Source organism: Poeciliopsis prolifica, unplaced genomic scaffold (genome assembly GCF_027474105.1).
Source record: "Poeciliopsis prolifica strain line A6 unplaced genomic scaffold, Auburn_PproV2 SCAFFOLD014, whole genome shotgun sequence".
In the NCBI taxonomy this organism is placed as follows: domain Eukaryota; kingdom Metazoa; phylum Chordata; class Actinopteri; order Cyprinodontiformes; family Poeciliidae; genus Poeciliopsis; species Poeciliopsis prolifica.
Window position 1 is genome coordinate 1,355,581 of NW_026562389.1, and position 16,725 is coordinate 1,372,305.

At 37.2% G+C, this 16,725-nt stretch overlaps 1 protein-coding gene across 6 annotated transcripts in view; it reads right to left on the bottom strand.

Moving 5' to 3' along the window:
• Window positions 1-16,725, bottom strand: part of pde4d (phosphodiesterase 4D, cAMP-specific) — a 190,699-nt gene that overhangs the window by 22,210 nt on the left and 151,764 nt on the right. The window contains exon 1 of one of the 6 annotated variants that reach the window (XM_055039690.1): window positions 13,405-13,831. The exons of 4 other annotated variants lie outside the window; for them this stretch is intronic. In XM_055039690.1, the coding sequence (XP_054895665.1) occupies window positions 13,405-13,532 (128 nt within the window). In that variant the 5' untranslated portion in view covers window positions 13,533-13,831. Of the gene's footprint in view, window positions 1-8,235; window positions 8,929-13,404; window positions 13,832-16,725 lie in introns of those variants that run through there. One more of the 6 variants, XM_055039688.1, reaches the window with a different exon arrangement.

Here is a 16,725-nt window from a genome sequence, read left to right on the forward strand (position 1 = left end):
CTGCAGGTATGGAAAAACCCTGGCTTGGTTTGAAAAGACAATAGAATAAAAGTTGGCAAGTGAGACCCACAAATGTGCGAATATGTTGCCTACTTTGTATGAGAAAGTAGAGAATCGAGTGTATGGGTTTTACTTAAGTAAAGCCAATGTATCCAGAGTTACATTCTTAAATGTAACTCTTAAGTTCCAACAGTACAACTGCTATATTATCTAACAAGAAATAAATTGAGAAATTAAAGAGGTCAAGCAGAGTACAGCAAAGTTGCTCTGTTCTCCTCATGAGCTTTAATTGTGTTTTTGCCATTAAAATTTCTGGATTTGGAAATGTCAACTTTTTACTCTGTGTTAACGTTTACATTCTGTAGGGTATGAATCTGAAGACTGATGTTTTGCCATGTTAGCCACACCAAACACACCAATGTCTAACAGAGTCAATGCTATTCTTGTATCATTTGTTTATATCACTGTTCTCTTTATAAACATCGAAGATCAAAAATTAGTGCAATCTGTAAAATATCTAGCTGTAGTCACATCTTATCAAGCTCCTCGAAAGCCACACTGCAACACAGGACATGCCAGGCATATTTTCCTGAATACTTAAAGGGCTAAATGATCCACCTTCTTCCTGTGATATAACTGATGGCAGAAGCTGACTGAGAGTGAGCTTTTGTTGGGGAATAGGATAGTTTGGCTGCCTGCCTGGAGCAAAGGGCAATTGTATTGTCCTTCTTAGACAAAAAAGACACACAAAGTACTGCAGAAATGACTGGTAACTTCTCTCAAAAGTTGCTCTCTACCCTCTCAAAGAGCACCAATCGGTCTGAACCTCCCTCATATCACCCATTTTCACACTCTTATCAAGCCAAGTAATCATTCTGCTGTCTTTACTGCAAGTGTGAGAACCCCAACTCACACCAGTGAAAGATAAGTCATCACTGCTAACACAGGCCAGCTCGTCATGCAGCTGCTCTGTGTGGTAAGTGCACATGAATGAGTACATCCTGCATGTGAACAAGAAAAAGATTTCAAACTGAGACAGAGAAAGTGTTGACACAGAGCCTCTAGCATATGTTTAACATCTGATCACACTCTGACGTCAAAGCCCAATCTCAGTCTCACCTAAACTGCATGTGTGGTTTTACTCTATAGACACACCCTCCCTCCTCTGGCATAACAAATAAGTCTTGGAGCAAAGTTAGCATAGTATTGCACCAACATTGACATCATAGTTGGAATACCTGTTTTCCAACAAAGTAAATAAAGAAAAAAAAAGAGAGAAAAGAAGGCCAACACTATAGTAGAAATAAACAGAAGACTAAGTGAGTGAGCACAGACTAGCGGGTATTGACAATAAATGGATGGATGGATGTCAGATAGTAAGTGTTTCTGAGATTGCTACCTCTTTAAAAACTTGGAATTTTTTTCAAGAGTTGTCAGTCTTAAATAAATATGTTGCTAAAATTTGGTGTCAATATATCAATTATCATTCCAAAAACAACAACAACAAAAAAGAAAATCATCCAAATTTAAAAACAATGTGCTGTTATTTCAAAAACATTATAAAACTGTTACGATCATCCAACGTCATTTTTCTGTTGTTGGCTTTAGTACAACAAACGCATAATGAGAGCTGATCGGACTGTGGTTGTCGTAATAAACATAGAAAATACCCTTTTTCTTTTTAAATCTACTTAATCAAACTTTTAATCTACAGAACTCATTAATGGTTCCTGGGAGCTCACCAAGCCAAAAATATGTGTGGGCTGCTTTCTGAAAGCTAAGTTACTTAGTACTTCAGTGAGTGGGAAAAACTACAAGACTTTCTTTATCTCTTTAAAAAGATTTCGAACCATGGGAACATTCTCCATCACTTTTAACCCTTCAACCCTTCCGCGGTCTTAAGAAATGGGGTCATTTGGACCCCATTAATTTTTTTTTTGCACTGACATTGTGTGGGCTTTTACGAGTTATTTTTGCGTGTAGTTTCAAGAACTGACAGGGTGAAACCCCACTTTCCCAATGTCCGACAGTGACATTTGCCAAGGTTACAGCCTGATTAATAAAAAACAATAGCACATAGATAATATGTCTCACAAAGAAGAAATTGACTAAAATACAACTAATGCACTGACAGTCCAGTCAAACATTTTCATTAGCCGTTTTCTATGTCTTATTATTATAACTATATTATTAATTATTAGTTTTTGTAGTTTGACTCTGCGAAAGACAAAATTGTCACAGTTTCTTTATTTTACTGTAAACATTTTGAATGAAAAGTTTTGTATTCTGTGAAATTCTTGTTGCATTTAACGATCCTTGTTCTACAAACAGCCCAAAGGAGGTGCAGGGTTCGATGCAGATGTTATTTTTTGTTTGTTTTAAGTAACAAATTTTAAAGTGGAGTTCCCAGATATGAGCACATCAAAAATGATAAAATGATTATTGAAAAACAACTACATAACAGGGAACAACTCAGATTCTCAATGTAGCTCCTTTGTGACTCTTCAGGAATAACTATTTTTTCCTCCACAACTGAAGTACTGATTTAAACTGGCATATAATTTTCCTAAGTCTTTGTACATTCAGTGACTGGTTTTGGTTGACACATTTGCTGTTAAATTTCTCATCTTTATTCCTTTTCATCACCCCCTCACACATTTGCTCTCAAACACTGAATTAGTTTATCTCCTTACTTCCAAAACGCTGAGTCTACTCTGAATGATCCACTTAGTTAAAAATGGCAAAGTGGGGTACTGCTGTCAAATTATTCTGGGACACGACCTACATTTAACAGCTATTCTGCAAATGTGGATCTTAGTGATACCACTACGTAAGAACAGGACTTTGACATCTTTTTGTGTTCTAGTTTGGGAGCAGAGCCGCTCATTCCTGTAAGTGAATGAGCGGTTCACTTACAGGAACCGCTCATAGAAAACTAAATGACAAAAAATGAATATGCTGCTTATTGTGGCATATTTTTAATGTAGAAAGTGGCCTGTAACAATGTTCTGCTGAACTTTTCACTTTGTAACTGGAGTCAGGAGTTGACATAATTTGATTTGAGGGTCAAAACTCAGAGTTTGTGAGTCTGTGCCATCTTTATTCTCTTTCTGAGGTCAGCTGGTCCTATTTGACAAATAGACAAAAACAAAGCATTTCACTATTATGTCCCCCAACCATGCAGGGAATCAAACTCCATAATATACATATTAGTATATATTCATTAATCTTTGTTTTTACAGCTTTAATCTAAGCAAGATTAAAACTTTCTGAAGTTAGCTCAACAGTGAGGAGAGAAACATTTCTCTTCACCGTTTCTCGCTAGCCTGCTTCCTTTTGTGTCCATAGCTTTCTAAAAATAAAGCAAGAGTTGTCTTCCCGCTGTCTGCTTTTGCACACAGCTTGTAAACATTTGGGATTCTGGGTTTATAAGATCGTTTTCTATTATTTGTTTTAAAGCTCTTGGTTGAGTTAAATATAAACCGCACACTCTTTGCACTTGGTCGCACATTTAAAAGAGACACACAGCTATGTTTGTGTTATGTAATGTGACCAACATTGTTCTCATGGATACACCCTCAGGTGGGTCAGAATCCCATCTATCCTCATCCTTACTGATCTGCTTAAAAAGATACGCTATGCTCTGTGTAACAGCTCAGAGCTTAAAGTGAATCAGTGAACTAACCATTTTCTGTTTTGGTGTAAGAGGAGAACAAGGAAAAAACGAAGAGGTGAGTGAACAGTGAAAAATAGATGGAGACAGAAGGAAAGGACGTGAGCAAGGTGTTGCACTGCGTCCTGTGGCATGTCCATGACCTACGGTTTTAAAATGGCAGCAGAGTTTTTATTTCAGGTGTCCCAGAGGAATGAGCTGCTATGAGATTATCATAAAATTATTGCCTTGAGTGAAAATTAAACTGAAAGATATAACATGATATAATTATTTTATTACAGACAAGCAATGATGCTACTGCTGCTAAAACATTAGAACATATTGATTAACAGTTATGATATGGTTATTTTATTTCAATACAGAGACTCAAAGATTTAGAAACGACTCCTGAACTTTGTTGTTTTGCACCAACACAAGTAAAATGTTATACATTTCTTTTGCTGTGTTTTTCTTAAAATAACACCAATTATGGCAGGTTGATATTAACTTAATTATTGTTATAATTAATTATGTAGTTGTGCTCTCTCCTCAGGTAACTGGGCTGAGGATGACTGCTGAATATTTAGTCTTCAAATACAGGTAGTGAGGGTAAAAATTCACCCAAAAAATTATTTTAGATTAACATTCAGTGTAAATAAATACCTGCAACAAATCAAGCAATAGCAAGCTCTATATCTACCAAGATTTAGAAAATAAATATTTTTGCTCTGGAAACCATCCACTTAAATTGTTACTGTTCAATCAGTTGGATGCATTAAAGATTTTTCCAAAAAATTCCTTAAAAATATTATTTTTACTGTTATTATTATGATATAAGTATCTTGTACTTATCGAATTCTTGTATTTGTGACAGAGGTCGTCTTTTTGTCTTTTAGAAAATAGCAGTGACTGTGACACTGTTGCAGATCAAAGCAGATTGGCTCTAAGTCAAAGGCAAGCCATACCTACGACCTGCAACATATTATTCATGTTGGGGCAAATACTTTTCTTCTTTTGCCATCTTGTTTGAACAGACTGGAGGAGGAGGCAAAGAATTTGTGACAAGGCCATCAACCACAAAGCAGATCGGACCAAGCAGATAAGGACTGACCATTCACTGATAACGACGCCTGTTTCCTGTCTGCACTGCCCACCCACACAAACACACACACACGCACATGTATTCATAGAAGTAAAAAAAAAGTCAAGGCAGATAAATGCTGATTTGCCAATACCCAACAGCAAGGAATAGCCAAATTTGTATTTGGCTCCAACATTAGGAGAAAAATTGAACCATAAATTCATAAGTATGAAAATCATTCATGCAAATCTTCTTGAAATAAAAATCACCTTAAAACAGCAACATTTTTGCCATAATTCCTGGAACGTTGGTAGGAATTTTTACTGCTTGGGGGACGAGTACTCCTCAGTTGACCTTTTTTTACATAGCAGGACGCAATCAAATCAATTATTAATGGCAGTGTTTCATTCCCTGGCATCCTTTCTCCCGCTTTCCTTCAGACTCTGTGAGATAAAAATAATATGAATCGTTGTCTTTAGTCGTAACACTGCTCTGGCACCTATTGTTGCGGCTGCAACACGGAGAAAAGTTAGTCAATCATGAGACGCATAAAGAGGTCACCATGGCAAAGTGCCGTCTTCTTGGTTCATATGGGTAAAAGCAAAGCGAGCCACTTCAGCTCCAATACACACCAGGGGTCCACTTTGCTATGAACCTATTTTCCATTCCATTCATCATCTTAGGAGTGTGATACTTAAATGCTAATTTTAGAAAAAATATTAACCTACACGTTATGCCTTATGAAAGGCCTGATGTTCAGCCATTGCCAGAAACTGTTGAAACAAATTGCTAGAAGAAAATGCAACAGTTTTTGCATCAATTTGTTAGGGATAGGCTTTAAACAACATTCATGAGTTGAAATGAAGAAAGTTTTTCTGAGAACCTCAGTTAAGATGTGCTAATCACATCTTCCAAGGTTAAAATGTTCAGCTCACTAGCTCTGTGACTTTAGAGCTTTTTGCTCCACAACAGAAAGTTTCTAAACAACAAGACTTGGGACAATTTTTATACTTATCTATATTACTTTTAACTTAAGGAGTTATTTTAGTAAGAAGAAAATCAAATAATAGAAAACATCCTTCACAGGACACAACTCAAGACAAACTAGAATAACTAACACTTGACTTAGCTAACATCTTTGAATTCTTACAAAAATGCTTTTTGTATTTGCTACTAATTTAAAGTGTTGAACTTGACATTCAAATTATATGTTCCTCATTAACTTTATATCGGCAATACTTTTAGATAATTTAAATGCCAATGTTCATTATACCTTAAAATTTCTTACTAAACTGTAACGTTGGCTAGAAAAGTCAGATGCAAACAGTCTTTTCTTGCTTATTTCTCCCAATTTACATCTTCTAATGATTTGATCTATGTTTATTCTACAACACAATGATGGACACCGACACTCTGTAATTATAAAACATCTATTTGCTTAGTTGAGACAAACAGGTCTGTTTGGATTTCTTTATGTTGAGTCTTGTCATTGTCTTACATAGCAATGCACAGCCTCACACAGCTGTTCATGGGAGTTTGTGCAACCCCCCCCCCCAAAAAAAAAACAAAAAAACATGAACCTGAAGACATCTAATCAGACATGTAAAGGCATAATATAAGCTATCGTGATACAACACAGTTATGTTTTTACTGGACTTAAGCACATACTTTTGATCCTCTTCATAATACTGCCCATCAGTGATGTATTTTTCATCTTAAAAACACTCAGATATCTGTCATGAAAGAAAAAAGGCAATGTTAGAATTAAATGAAAGAAGCCTCCACAAAACAGTAAATGGCATAAAGGAGGGCAGGACAGATGGAGTAGGCGGTATGCCTTGTCCAGCTGAGTATTGCTTTTGGTAGACATTCAAAAAGATGGCTCATACAAACCAAACACTGCCAGATTCTCAGCTTTTACTGAGAGCAAAATAAAAGACATTTTGCAGTCAGCTCTTTTACTAAAACCAGTTTTATAACCACTCACTTTACTGTAGGTACAGTAACATGTCCCACCGGCAGAAGCACTATAACAGCATGAGACTTGGTTACTATGTCTTCATTTTACAAAAGCTGAGTAGGTTGAAGAGCAGACTGGTAAACTGACACGAGACTATAAGACTCTACCAGGTTTAAACACATGTCTCTTGTAAAAACCCCACAACTTTATGAGCCTTTTATTTTGAGTATTTTAATTGAGTACAAACCACAGTTATACTCAGTTACCATATTTCTGAAAGAGTAATGTAAAACATGTGGGTGCTCACCTTCAGTGTTGGAGCTTCAATTCATATATTTTTTTTACTGACAAGCAAGAACAAGCTGCAACAGGAGGGAAAAGGAGACAAAAGGGGAAGGGCAAAGCGAGTTCTGCCCCTGAGGATGCATTTAGCATCCTGAATTCAACTACAGATAAATTTAGCTCTTCAGTAGATATGCAAAAACTGTCTGTAGCCTGGACTCAGAGGACTTTCAACTTCACCGAACCCAAGCTGTGACGGTCTGGTTGAAAAGACTACATTTGTACTTTGTTTTTATTTTCGGTGAACTAACATCAGCTGTGTACTAGCACCAGTGCAAACAATGACAACAATGGTAAGAATACTAAAAGCAGGCCAGTTAAAGTACAATAAATAGGCCAGATGAAGAAAAGAGATAAAATATATTATTTAAAAAGAACTACAGATATGTCAAGACATTTGTTCAGGTTTTCAGACACCAAGGCTATCAACAGAAAACAATAAGATTTAATAAAATGGAGAAAAGTTGTGATTTTATCATTTTTGTTTCCATACATCAAGATGGATTTGTAAATTATTTCATAACCAGAAAGTTTCAAAGATGATGATGTACACTACTTTAGAAATACATAGCAGCTGCTGTATCAGTAATGCCAGCTGAGTTGGCATCACTGAATAACAAAATAAAATGCTAGAGTTTTAAATGTCATCTCAATAATTGTTTGGTCTTTGTTTCAAAAAAATAAAATACTTTTGCTGCTCTCTTAAAACACAAGGAATGTGCTTCTAACATAAAGCTCTGCCTCCAATGCAAAAACAATGACCACTAACAGAACAAATACCAGGAAACATATTCTGACTCAACTAAAAGTTATTTTAGATTTTGAAAAAAAAAATCAGAATTAGCTCAAATTGGATGTGATTTGTTAAGTCTTTACAAATAACAGGGATCAGAAGTCATCCACACTCTGACTGGAACGTCTCTATTTTTCTCAATGTAATTTGCTTCACTTGCTGATAGAAATGCTTGCATCATCAAAGTAAGTGTATGGTGATGTCAAAGGCAATCTCATCCTCTGACAGAAAAATGAGTAGTGCCTTGCACAGAAAAAAACAAAAAAAAAAAAAACACTCTAGTGTGCTCTAGGAGCAGGATGACAGCTTTTAGACCTAAACTGAAAAGAATGTGAATAAAAGGAACTACAATTAACAACAAATTAGCACCAAATAGAGTTGGAAGATAAAGTTTCTTATCAATTTACCATATCCCCTCTGTGTTCTTCAAAGAGCTCGTGGAGCGAGACCGAGGCTTAAGAATGATACTCATCTTCTGATTTTTCCTTCCACATCCACACAGACGACATGTGTAAACTCCTTGTGTGCATAAAGTCGCAGACACCTTCTCCAGCGAGCTACCGGGATCCCATTGACCGGCCGCCGCTGATCTGAGGCGATCCGGATGGAGCGTCCTTCCCCCAGCTTAGCAGAGTGGTCCAGACCAAACAGTTCTCCACACTGCTGCTCCTCCTGAAGCTCTGGTGGTTCGGCAGCAAGTCGGTTTGTTACCCGGCTCTCCCTCTCACTCACTTCCACTTATCGTTCATGCCAGAGCAGCATGTGATCGTCCTCTTTCCTAATCCAGCCATGCACTCACTCACTCACACTGCTGCTGCTCTCCTTCCTTACTCTGTGCCTCCCTTTCAAGTCCATGTGCTTATTTTTTCCACCCACCGAAGGGCTGAAATAAGATGCCAGTTTCTCAAGACGTACGTGACGGCCTTTCTGTCCGACTGTTTCCCTTGAGGTTCTGCCTGAGAATGACTGAGTGGGGAGGGGTTGTTTTGGTAGTAGTAATTGTTTAAAGGGCGGGCCTTCTCTTATCCGTGAGCAGTCTTAACAATCATCTCATGCGTCAGTCACTCGGCAACTGCTGTAACCTAAAACCAAGCACTAAGCATTCCAACAGTTCTTTAGAGCTGTGGCAAAGATAGCGTAACAGAAGCAGTGAATTGCATTAAAATAGAAAAACCAAGTGTCTTTTTTTTCCTTTTTTGGTAGAGAAACAACTCTACCAAAAGTTGTTACTCTACCAAAAAAGTAGAGCAACAACTCTCTGCTGGTTTAGTAATCTAAACTAGCAGAAATAAAACTAAGGATTAACCACAGGAAGAAAAGACAATATGAAACAAGAAAATTGTTGTTGATAGTGAGAAATGACCAGCCATTTAAAAGTAAAACGAGAGCACAAAATCCCCCATCTTTAAATTATTTTAATACATATTTGCTTTAGGGTTAAACAGGTCTCAGTGCAAACCATCAAACGTCTGAGGCAGAACACCTGCTTTCTTCTGAGATAAGCCTCTTAAAAAAGGCAGCAAAGAGTCTAGCACACTTTTTGAGGCCATTTGGGCTTCACATTTTCAAGTGTGCAGAGTCTTTAAAAAGCAGCCAGAAAAACTCAGATATCAACCTACTCATCTCCTTCAAGATTCAGTTATTTATTTTGTTAAAGTCTGGAAAATTGGCTGAACTTAAGAGCAGGCTTGGGTTCTGTTTTTTTATGTATTCTTGGAGGGCTTCACCCATCATTCCATGAGTTAGTAGTCATCACCTGTGATCTATTTTTGACAAGCAGTAATTTTAAAGCAATTTTCCATATTCAGCCCTAGCCTACTTTTAGGATATGTGGTTATAGGACTCCAGGAAATCATGTCTTCAAGACACAGGTGACTTGGATTTGTTTTGGTTTGATCTGGAATAATAATTTGGTCCAAACCCAGATCAGAACTGTGTCCCTATAAACAAGATAAAGAAAATTTTAAAGTTTTCTCACTGAAAAATTTTGATTTGGTTTATTTATTTACTTAATGTGGTTACCTATTGAGAATTAAATAAAACCACAGAAATCAAATAGGAAATAGATTAGACTCTGTACAAAAAATATTTTTGCTACGAAGAGAAGACATGTCAGCTCCAGATCTAGACAAATGGAAACGGATATTGTCAAGAAAAAAAAAATGTTCTTTTATTTTGAAAGCAGTAAAAATACTTGTCATTAACAGCAGTTATGAGAGGATAAATAATGAGTGTGTGAATTCAGCAGACTGAAGGCAGAAAAAGGAAATGCTAAAAAGGGTTTAAAGAAGTTTGGCAAATGCTGACAGTCTCTCCAAATGTGTAGTTAAATGCCAGCAGACTTCCATTACAATACATCCGTACATGCATCACTTTTTTATACTGCATAATCCTGTTTGGATTAAGAACCAGGATTAACCAAACTGGGGACAATCTTCGCTTGGACAAGTTGACATGTTCATCACAAGGCAATCCACACTTGCACCAATTTGGACAACAAAACTCAATGCCATTGAAGGAAACTCATTCATGCCAGAGAAATCCAATGCCTACATGCCTAATGCATTAAGTTTACAAAGTAAAAATGTCTAAATGTTACCCACTCAAGATGATATAAAGTCAATTGCACAAGCTAAAGGGTTGCTTCCACTGCACCATAGCCAACTGATGTACATTAGATCATCACAGACTGGAAACTCCACATGCTCAGAGAAATGCCTGGATAACTTTTTATTGGTGGGAATTGACCTTAAATGGGACACTGTTACTTTACAGCACAACCAAAAGAACCTAAATTTAATCACAAAAGATCGTTGACTTTTTTTCTTTTGTATTTCCTGTTTTTCCCTCTCAGACTCATGTTTACTTATACATCAGATGATGATATAAACATTTCAGACTGCTTTAATAAAGTGACCTATGTAAAAGCCATTCAACCTTATTCTGTTGAGGCAGCAGTTCAGTTTTGCACAAATGACCTGGTTTTTTTCCAAGACTTGATAGAGAGAAGTTTCATGCAGTGGGCTTACTGTATGAAATATAAAAGAAAAACTACACATATGTGCGTGTTATAAAGTAAATATTTGGAGTTTAATTGATATTTCAGGATCTGTGTGCAGTGATTTAGTAGATATGTATTTTACTACTTCTTCTTTGGCCATTCAAAAGACATCCAGGGCTTCAGCCACAAAAAGCCCACGTGTAAGGGGCACTTATTAAAAAGTAAGTTACACAAGCAGTCATAATGCTTAGGGTGAAGTAAGGCAGACTGAAGCAGTTTAGAAATTGGTGACAAGGGGGAAACTAATCCTATTACCAGTCTGCAAATTTCATGTGCTCAGTGAAATGACAATTGAGAAGAACTAATCTCTGGTATAAACTGAGCAAAATGGCAGCCTGTTGTTTTATAGTGAATTAAAAAAACCTAATAAAATTTCCACAAGTGCACTGTGACATTAACGTTGCATTTACTGTGGAGTTTCTGACAATGCATCACAGTCAGAAACATAGTTGGTATTTATAAAATAGATCCACGAAGCAAAAAAAACAAAAAAAAAAACAGCTTCATAAATTCAGGTTCATCTTTCTTCAGACTGGAAATAAATATGTTAATGTGTCTGAATGAGCAGTCTTGCTATTTTCTGAAATAGCAACAGCACTTTATTAAGATTAAATGAGTACCTTTAGCCCTCTCCAGGCAGATATTGCAGATTTGCAACAGCTCAGTGCTACTTAGCTAGACTTTGCAAGTAATTTGAGCCTGAGAGGGTTAAACACAGCTCAGAAACAGGGGTCTAAAATTCCAGGAGCACAATTCTGAATTCAACATGTAATCTGCATTTAATGTGAAGCAATACAGTAAAAACAACACTCTTCAAACTTTTCAACACAGGTACATTCACATAAAGAATATTTTAACATTGAAGATGCTTTACTGCCACCTACTGGTTGCACGGTTATAAGACGAGTCGAATATTGTACATGCAATATTGTTTCTAGAAATGATGAATTCATCATAAGATACCTCATGACGTTAAAAATACAAAATTTATTTATTGATTTATATTTGAGACATTAGCCGTTAACTGTTTTTCATCTCATTTCAAGTGCTTGTGAACACTAGATTTGACTTTTCCTCCTTTACGTTTCCTTCAGGTCAGTTATGAAATATTTTTGCTGGAGGTTTTAAGCCATGCAAAGATAATCTCTTTTCATCAGGAGCTGTCCAGAAAACTGAAAATATTAATATTTTAGCATTTTAAAATTACCGGTGTTACATTCTTATCAATTCTGAAACGTTAAATCCAAAAGAAACAGATAACATCAAGTATAACATAATTTTTGAATCATGCTCACTGAACTTTATTATATGTACAACTTTTCAACAAAGTCTTCAAAAAATCTTTAGGTACATTATAAACTAATTATTACATAGAAATAATTTTTTAAAAATCTAATAAGTAAAACCTAATGAGTTTAAAATGCTTTAGACAACAGTTGTTTTTTTTGTTAAAACATAAACACATTACTGCCACCTACTGTTTCAATTAGTTATTGTTATAAACCTAGAGACATGGGCTAAGTTAACAGAGTAATTGAGAAAGTTATAGATTTTCTTTTCTCCTCCAAGAGCCAGACACACACATATCCATTAAAGGCTGAAATAAATAGCACTTAGAAAAGGGACAGCACAGATGGCTGGTAAACATTATTGACCAGATTACATCCATATTTGTATGTATGGAACCGCCTGCCAATAAAGCTGCATCCAAATGCTATGCAGGTGCATATACCGGCGATTATTTATGTCAGACATAGAAAACAGGCAAGAGGGAACATCGAATGACAGCCACTTACTGGGACTGTGGACAACATGTTAGAGAAATGATGAAGAAAAAACAGGCATAATGAGCTCCTAAAATGTATCTTTGAGCTTTAATGGACACAGAGTGGTCTGATGATTAGCCTGGCCTCTGCTCATTAGTGAACACATGGTCACTTGTTGGAACCTGCTTATCTCTCAATTATTATATATTTGGCTGTGCTTTATCAAAAGCTTGGAGAATACTTTGTTTTCCTCACAAAGCACTATGGAACACAAACATAATCCTGGAAAAAAAAATGACCTGCACTTCAGGCCAACACGATGAGTTTTACAAAGCAAACAGCAAAACTGCAGAGCTGCAGCCACCAAGCAACGGCCGTTTACACAACTCTCCGCTCCAGTTCTGTGTTGTCCAGGTAGAACTATTTATCAGCATATTTTCTGATAAGACAGAGAACACATAAACACACACACTGTGCAGATAAATACCAGTAATACAAACACACAAATATGTTTGGGGCATATTTGAACCGAAAGAATACAAGCACAAAGCGATGAGCGAGTTCTTCGATTCTCATTCTTTTATTTCAGTTACCAAATCTCAACTTGTCACATGCGACCAAAAGCCATATTCCAACTATACTGCATGTTATAGGATGTTATAGGAAATAGCTCAACAGCAGATAGAAATCAGATTAAAGTCTGTTTACCAACACACCTTCCTGCAAATAGTTTCGGTGAGGAGCCATACCCTCTCCGAGCACGAGGTTTGATGTCGATGGGCTTGTTCGTGGCGTAGGGTGAACCATTGGAGCAGGCGTGGCGGTAACGAGCTATCTTCTCCAATGACAGATAATCCGAGTTCACAGGCAAACTCATGTTTTTCTTAAATGAGTTATACAGCACATGCACTTGTGTGTAGGCTCAGACAAAAGAGGAAGAATAGATGGAGTGAAAAAGCTGTTAAAGCTTCCCAACTTGACAGGAGGGAGGTGTGTGAGGACAGGAGAAGAGAGGGATCAGAATGGGTGTGACTTAAAACAGAAAAAAAAGGAGAAATATGGAGAGAGAGAGAAAGATGCAGACAAGGGAGGAGCAAAGTACAGAGGGAAAGCAAACTAATTTAGATTTTCTCTCACACAGCCACTAATAGTAGGTATTGATAAAGAAATCACATTCAGTGGTGTACTATAGATTTGGTGCAAACATATTCGGTGGAATCTTCTGCTTACAAGGCTTTATCAGCATGATAATTGTTACAGGGGTATGAAAATGAAATTACCAAAAAAAAAAAAGAAAAAGGTTTTGAAAGCCCACACCAAAAGTTAATCATGTTTCTAAAATGTGATGCGTGCTAAATGTTGACTGGTTCCATACATGAAAGCAAAATAAATTTGAAAAATTTACAGTTCACCTATAAAATCACCCCTTTTTAACTATTTCAAGCACCTCCGGCTGACATGCCTGAGGATGTCCCAGAGTGCTGTATGATGCATGCAGTTGTTTTAGCGCCAGCACTTCTACAAATGTCAGTCAAATACACTGTTAGTCAGGTATCTTAAAAAGTTCCTACACCTTTCTCTCGCGTATAAGAAAGACACACTTAGCTGGAAATGATGTCTTGTAAGGATCAGAGATTTAAAACCTTATGACTGTCAGCAGGAAGCAGCTGACTCCAGGTTTACTCAAACAAATAGTCTGAATGAGTGACCCGCTTATAACTACTAGTCGTACTTGTGTTACTTTATAAAAACAGAACTTCAAGAAGGTGCAACATGAGCAAACAGCATATAAAAATAATTCTAATTTTAAAAGGTCTTAAAAATATTCTTGCTTAAAATTTGAGCAAAAATCTAAATAAAACTTTTTTTGAAAATCTTGGATGGAAGGTAAATATGCTTTACTTTAAAAAACTGGAATTAGATCATGTTATATATTTACGTTTTAGAAGTTTTTTGGACCGTGAGAATTTAACTGTTGAATAAAAACCTGCACCAAAACCATTTTAAATTCTTGATTTATGATGAGGGTTAAAATATTTTTGAGATCCAAGAAAACAAGTCAGCTTTTACATACACTTTTAGATGAAGCATCTCAGATGAGCCGGTAATAGCTTTTTTGTACCTTCAGGGGGCAACATTGCTCCATTAAACATCAGAATCATTTGGTTCGCAATCAGAGCATTTCAGATTTAGATCACAGGCTTAAATTTTTATTAGAAAAATGTGTAGCATAAAATTTGTCAAATTAAGAGGTATAAGCAACAATACATGATCAGGAGAAAGATTCTTTTCTCTAAATAATATCAGAACTACTTAATGCCAACTGGTCTTATTTGTCACAGTTGCGTCCATCCATCGGACCTAAACCGATAGAACCTGAAGAGTTTCATTCTGAGCTGCCAGCAGGTGGCAATCGTTTCCATAGAGAAAACTCAGATGTAGGTGAGCAACAGCCCAAACCAGGAGCATCACAGCTGCACAAACACGCAGAGCAGCAAATCTCCTCGGAGCTCCAGCTCCTCCTCAGCTCTGACAGAAGCAGCCAGCATGTGACAACAACTCCTGCGTGGACAGGGAAGGCTGTCAAAGTCAAAGATATGCAGACAGATGATGACAACGCTCTCCATACTTCCTGAACATCTGAACACATAAGTTGACCACACACACACACAAACCACACAAGAGTTGGTAAACAGCAAGTATTAGAAAAAAACCTCACCACAGCATGTTAAACGCACACAGATCATCACACAAACACACTCTGGGACACATGCCTAAGTTTGCCCTGCTGCCGAGTCGGCCACAGACTGGTGGTTGTACTGACGTGCCGAGACGCAGTGCCAGGCGACTGTCGTCACTCAGACTCCCAATGGGTTAAAGCCATGAAAGCAGAACAACTGGATTTGAAAACTGAAACCTTTTCACACCAGCTGAGCAGCTTAGGTGAAAGGTTACGCACCAGCCTTTCAAATTACATGAATGATAGATGTGTGCAAGTTTATAAATTCTTAATTTTGAAAACACCGCATTGAACTATTTGAAATAGGTAAAGTAACTACTGTTTAGAGACTCAGAGCCCTTGGCAACACTGCAGGCACTGCAAAAAGCCTGAATATGATTACAATGATTGCATGTTTGTCTGCTGAGTATGTAAATAAGCCAATGTGACGTGATTGAAGAGGGGGAACAATTGAAAGCTAATTGAAATTCAAGGGAAACTGCATTTACTTAAAATAGGAACTGCTCTCATTTAAAGTTTTGTCACTTTAAAATGGGCTGCTAATATGTATGTCAAGGAGCAATTCCTCAGATAGAGTCACGCTCCATGCCTGCCTTCATAGTCCCTCTGCTGGATTCATGTTTATAATGTGGTTGCTATGGCAGAATTCAAAAGGGACAGGTAGGAAGTTACAACCAATGAGCCCTCAGTTGCTAAGGACATGAGGGAAGATTGTGTTATGAGAGATTGAGAATGACAGGGTCAAGGATGGAACAACCGAAGTTATACAATCAGGGTTGACTGTGCAAGGGAAATCTGTTTATGATGATGAAAAGCATTGTGGGGCAGGATTTCACATTGGGTTTGGCCAACAAATTAGTTATTAACAACATTCATTTAATATTGCACAATATAGTCCATGACTTACCTGAACTCTATTTATACATCACGCTGACTCAAAGGCCACAAAGCGGATTTAAGCTGTTCGTCTCATAGACTCAGCCAAGCACAAAGAAGAATAGAACGCACCTCTACTGCAGAATGAGAAGTGTAGAGAAGTGTGGAGAGCTGAATATCAATCCAACAAAAGCTCTTAGTCATGGCACACATGTGTGTTCTTGAAGTGCTTACACATTTTTCTGCAATTGGTGAGAATATGGCAATACAAAGAGAAAGAGACAGAGAGAAAGAGACAGAGAGAGAGAGTGAGAGTAGAAGGGAGCGAGAGTCGTGATGAGTTAAAGCTGAAGAGATGCTGGACTGAATGAATTAGAAAAGCATGTAGTGTGACCGGCATGGAGAAATCAGTGCTACAAGCACAAAACCACTTGTGTCAGGGTAGACCTCAGAG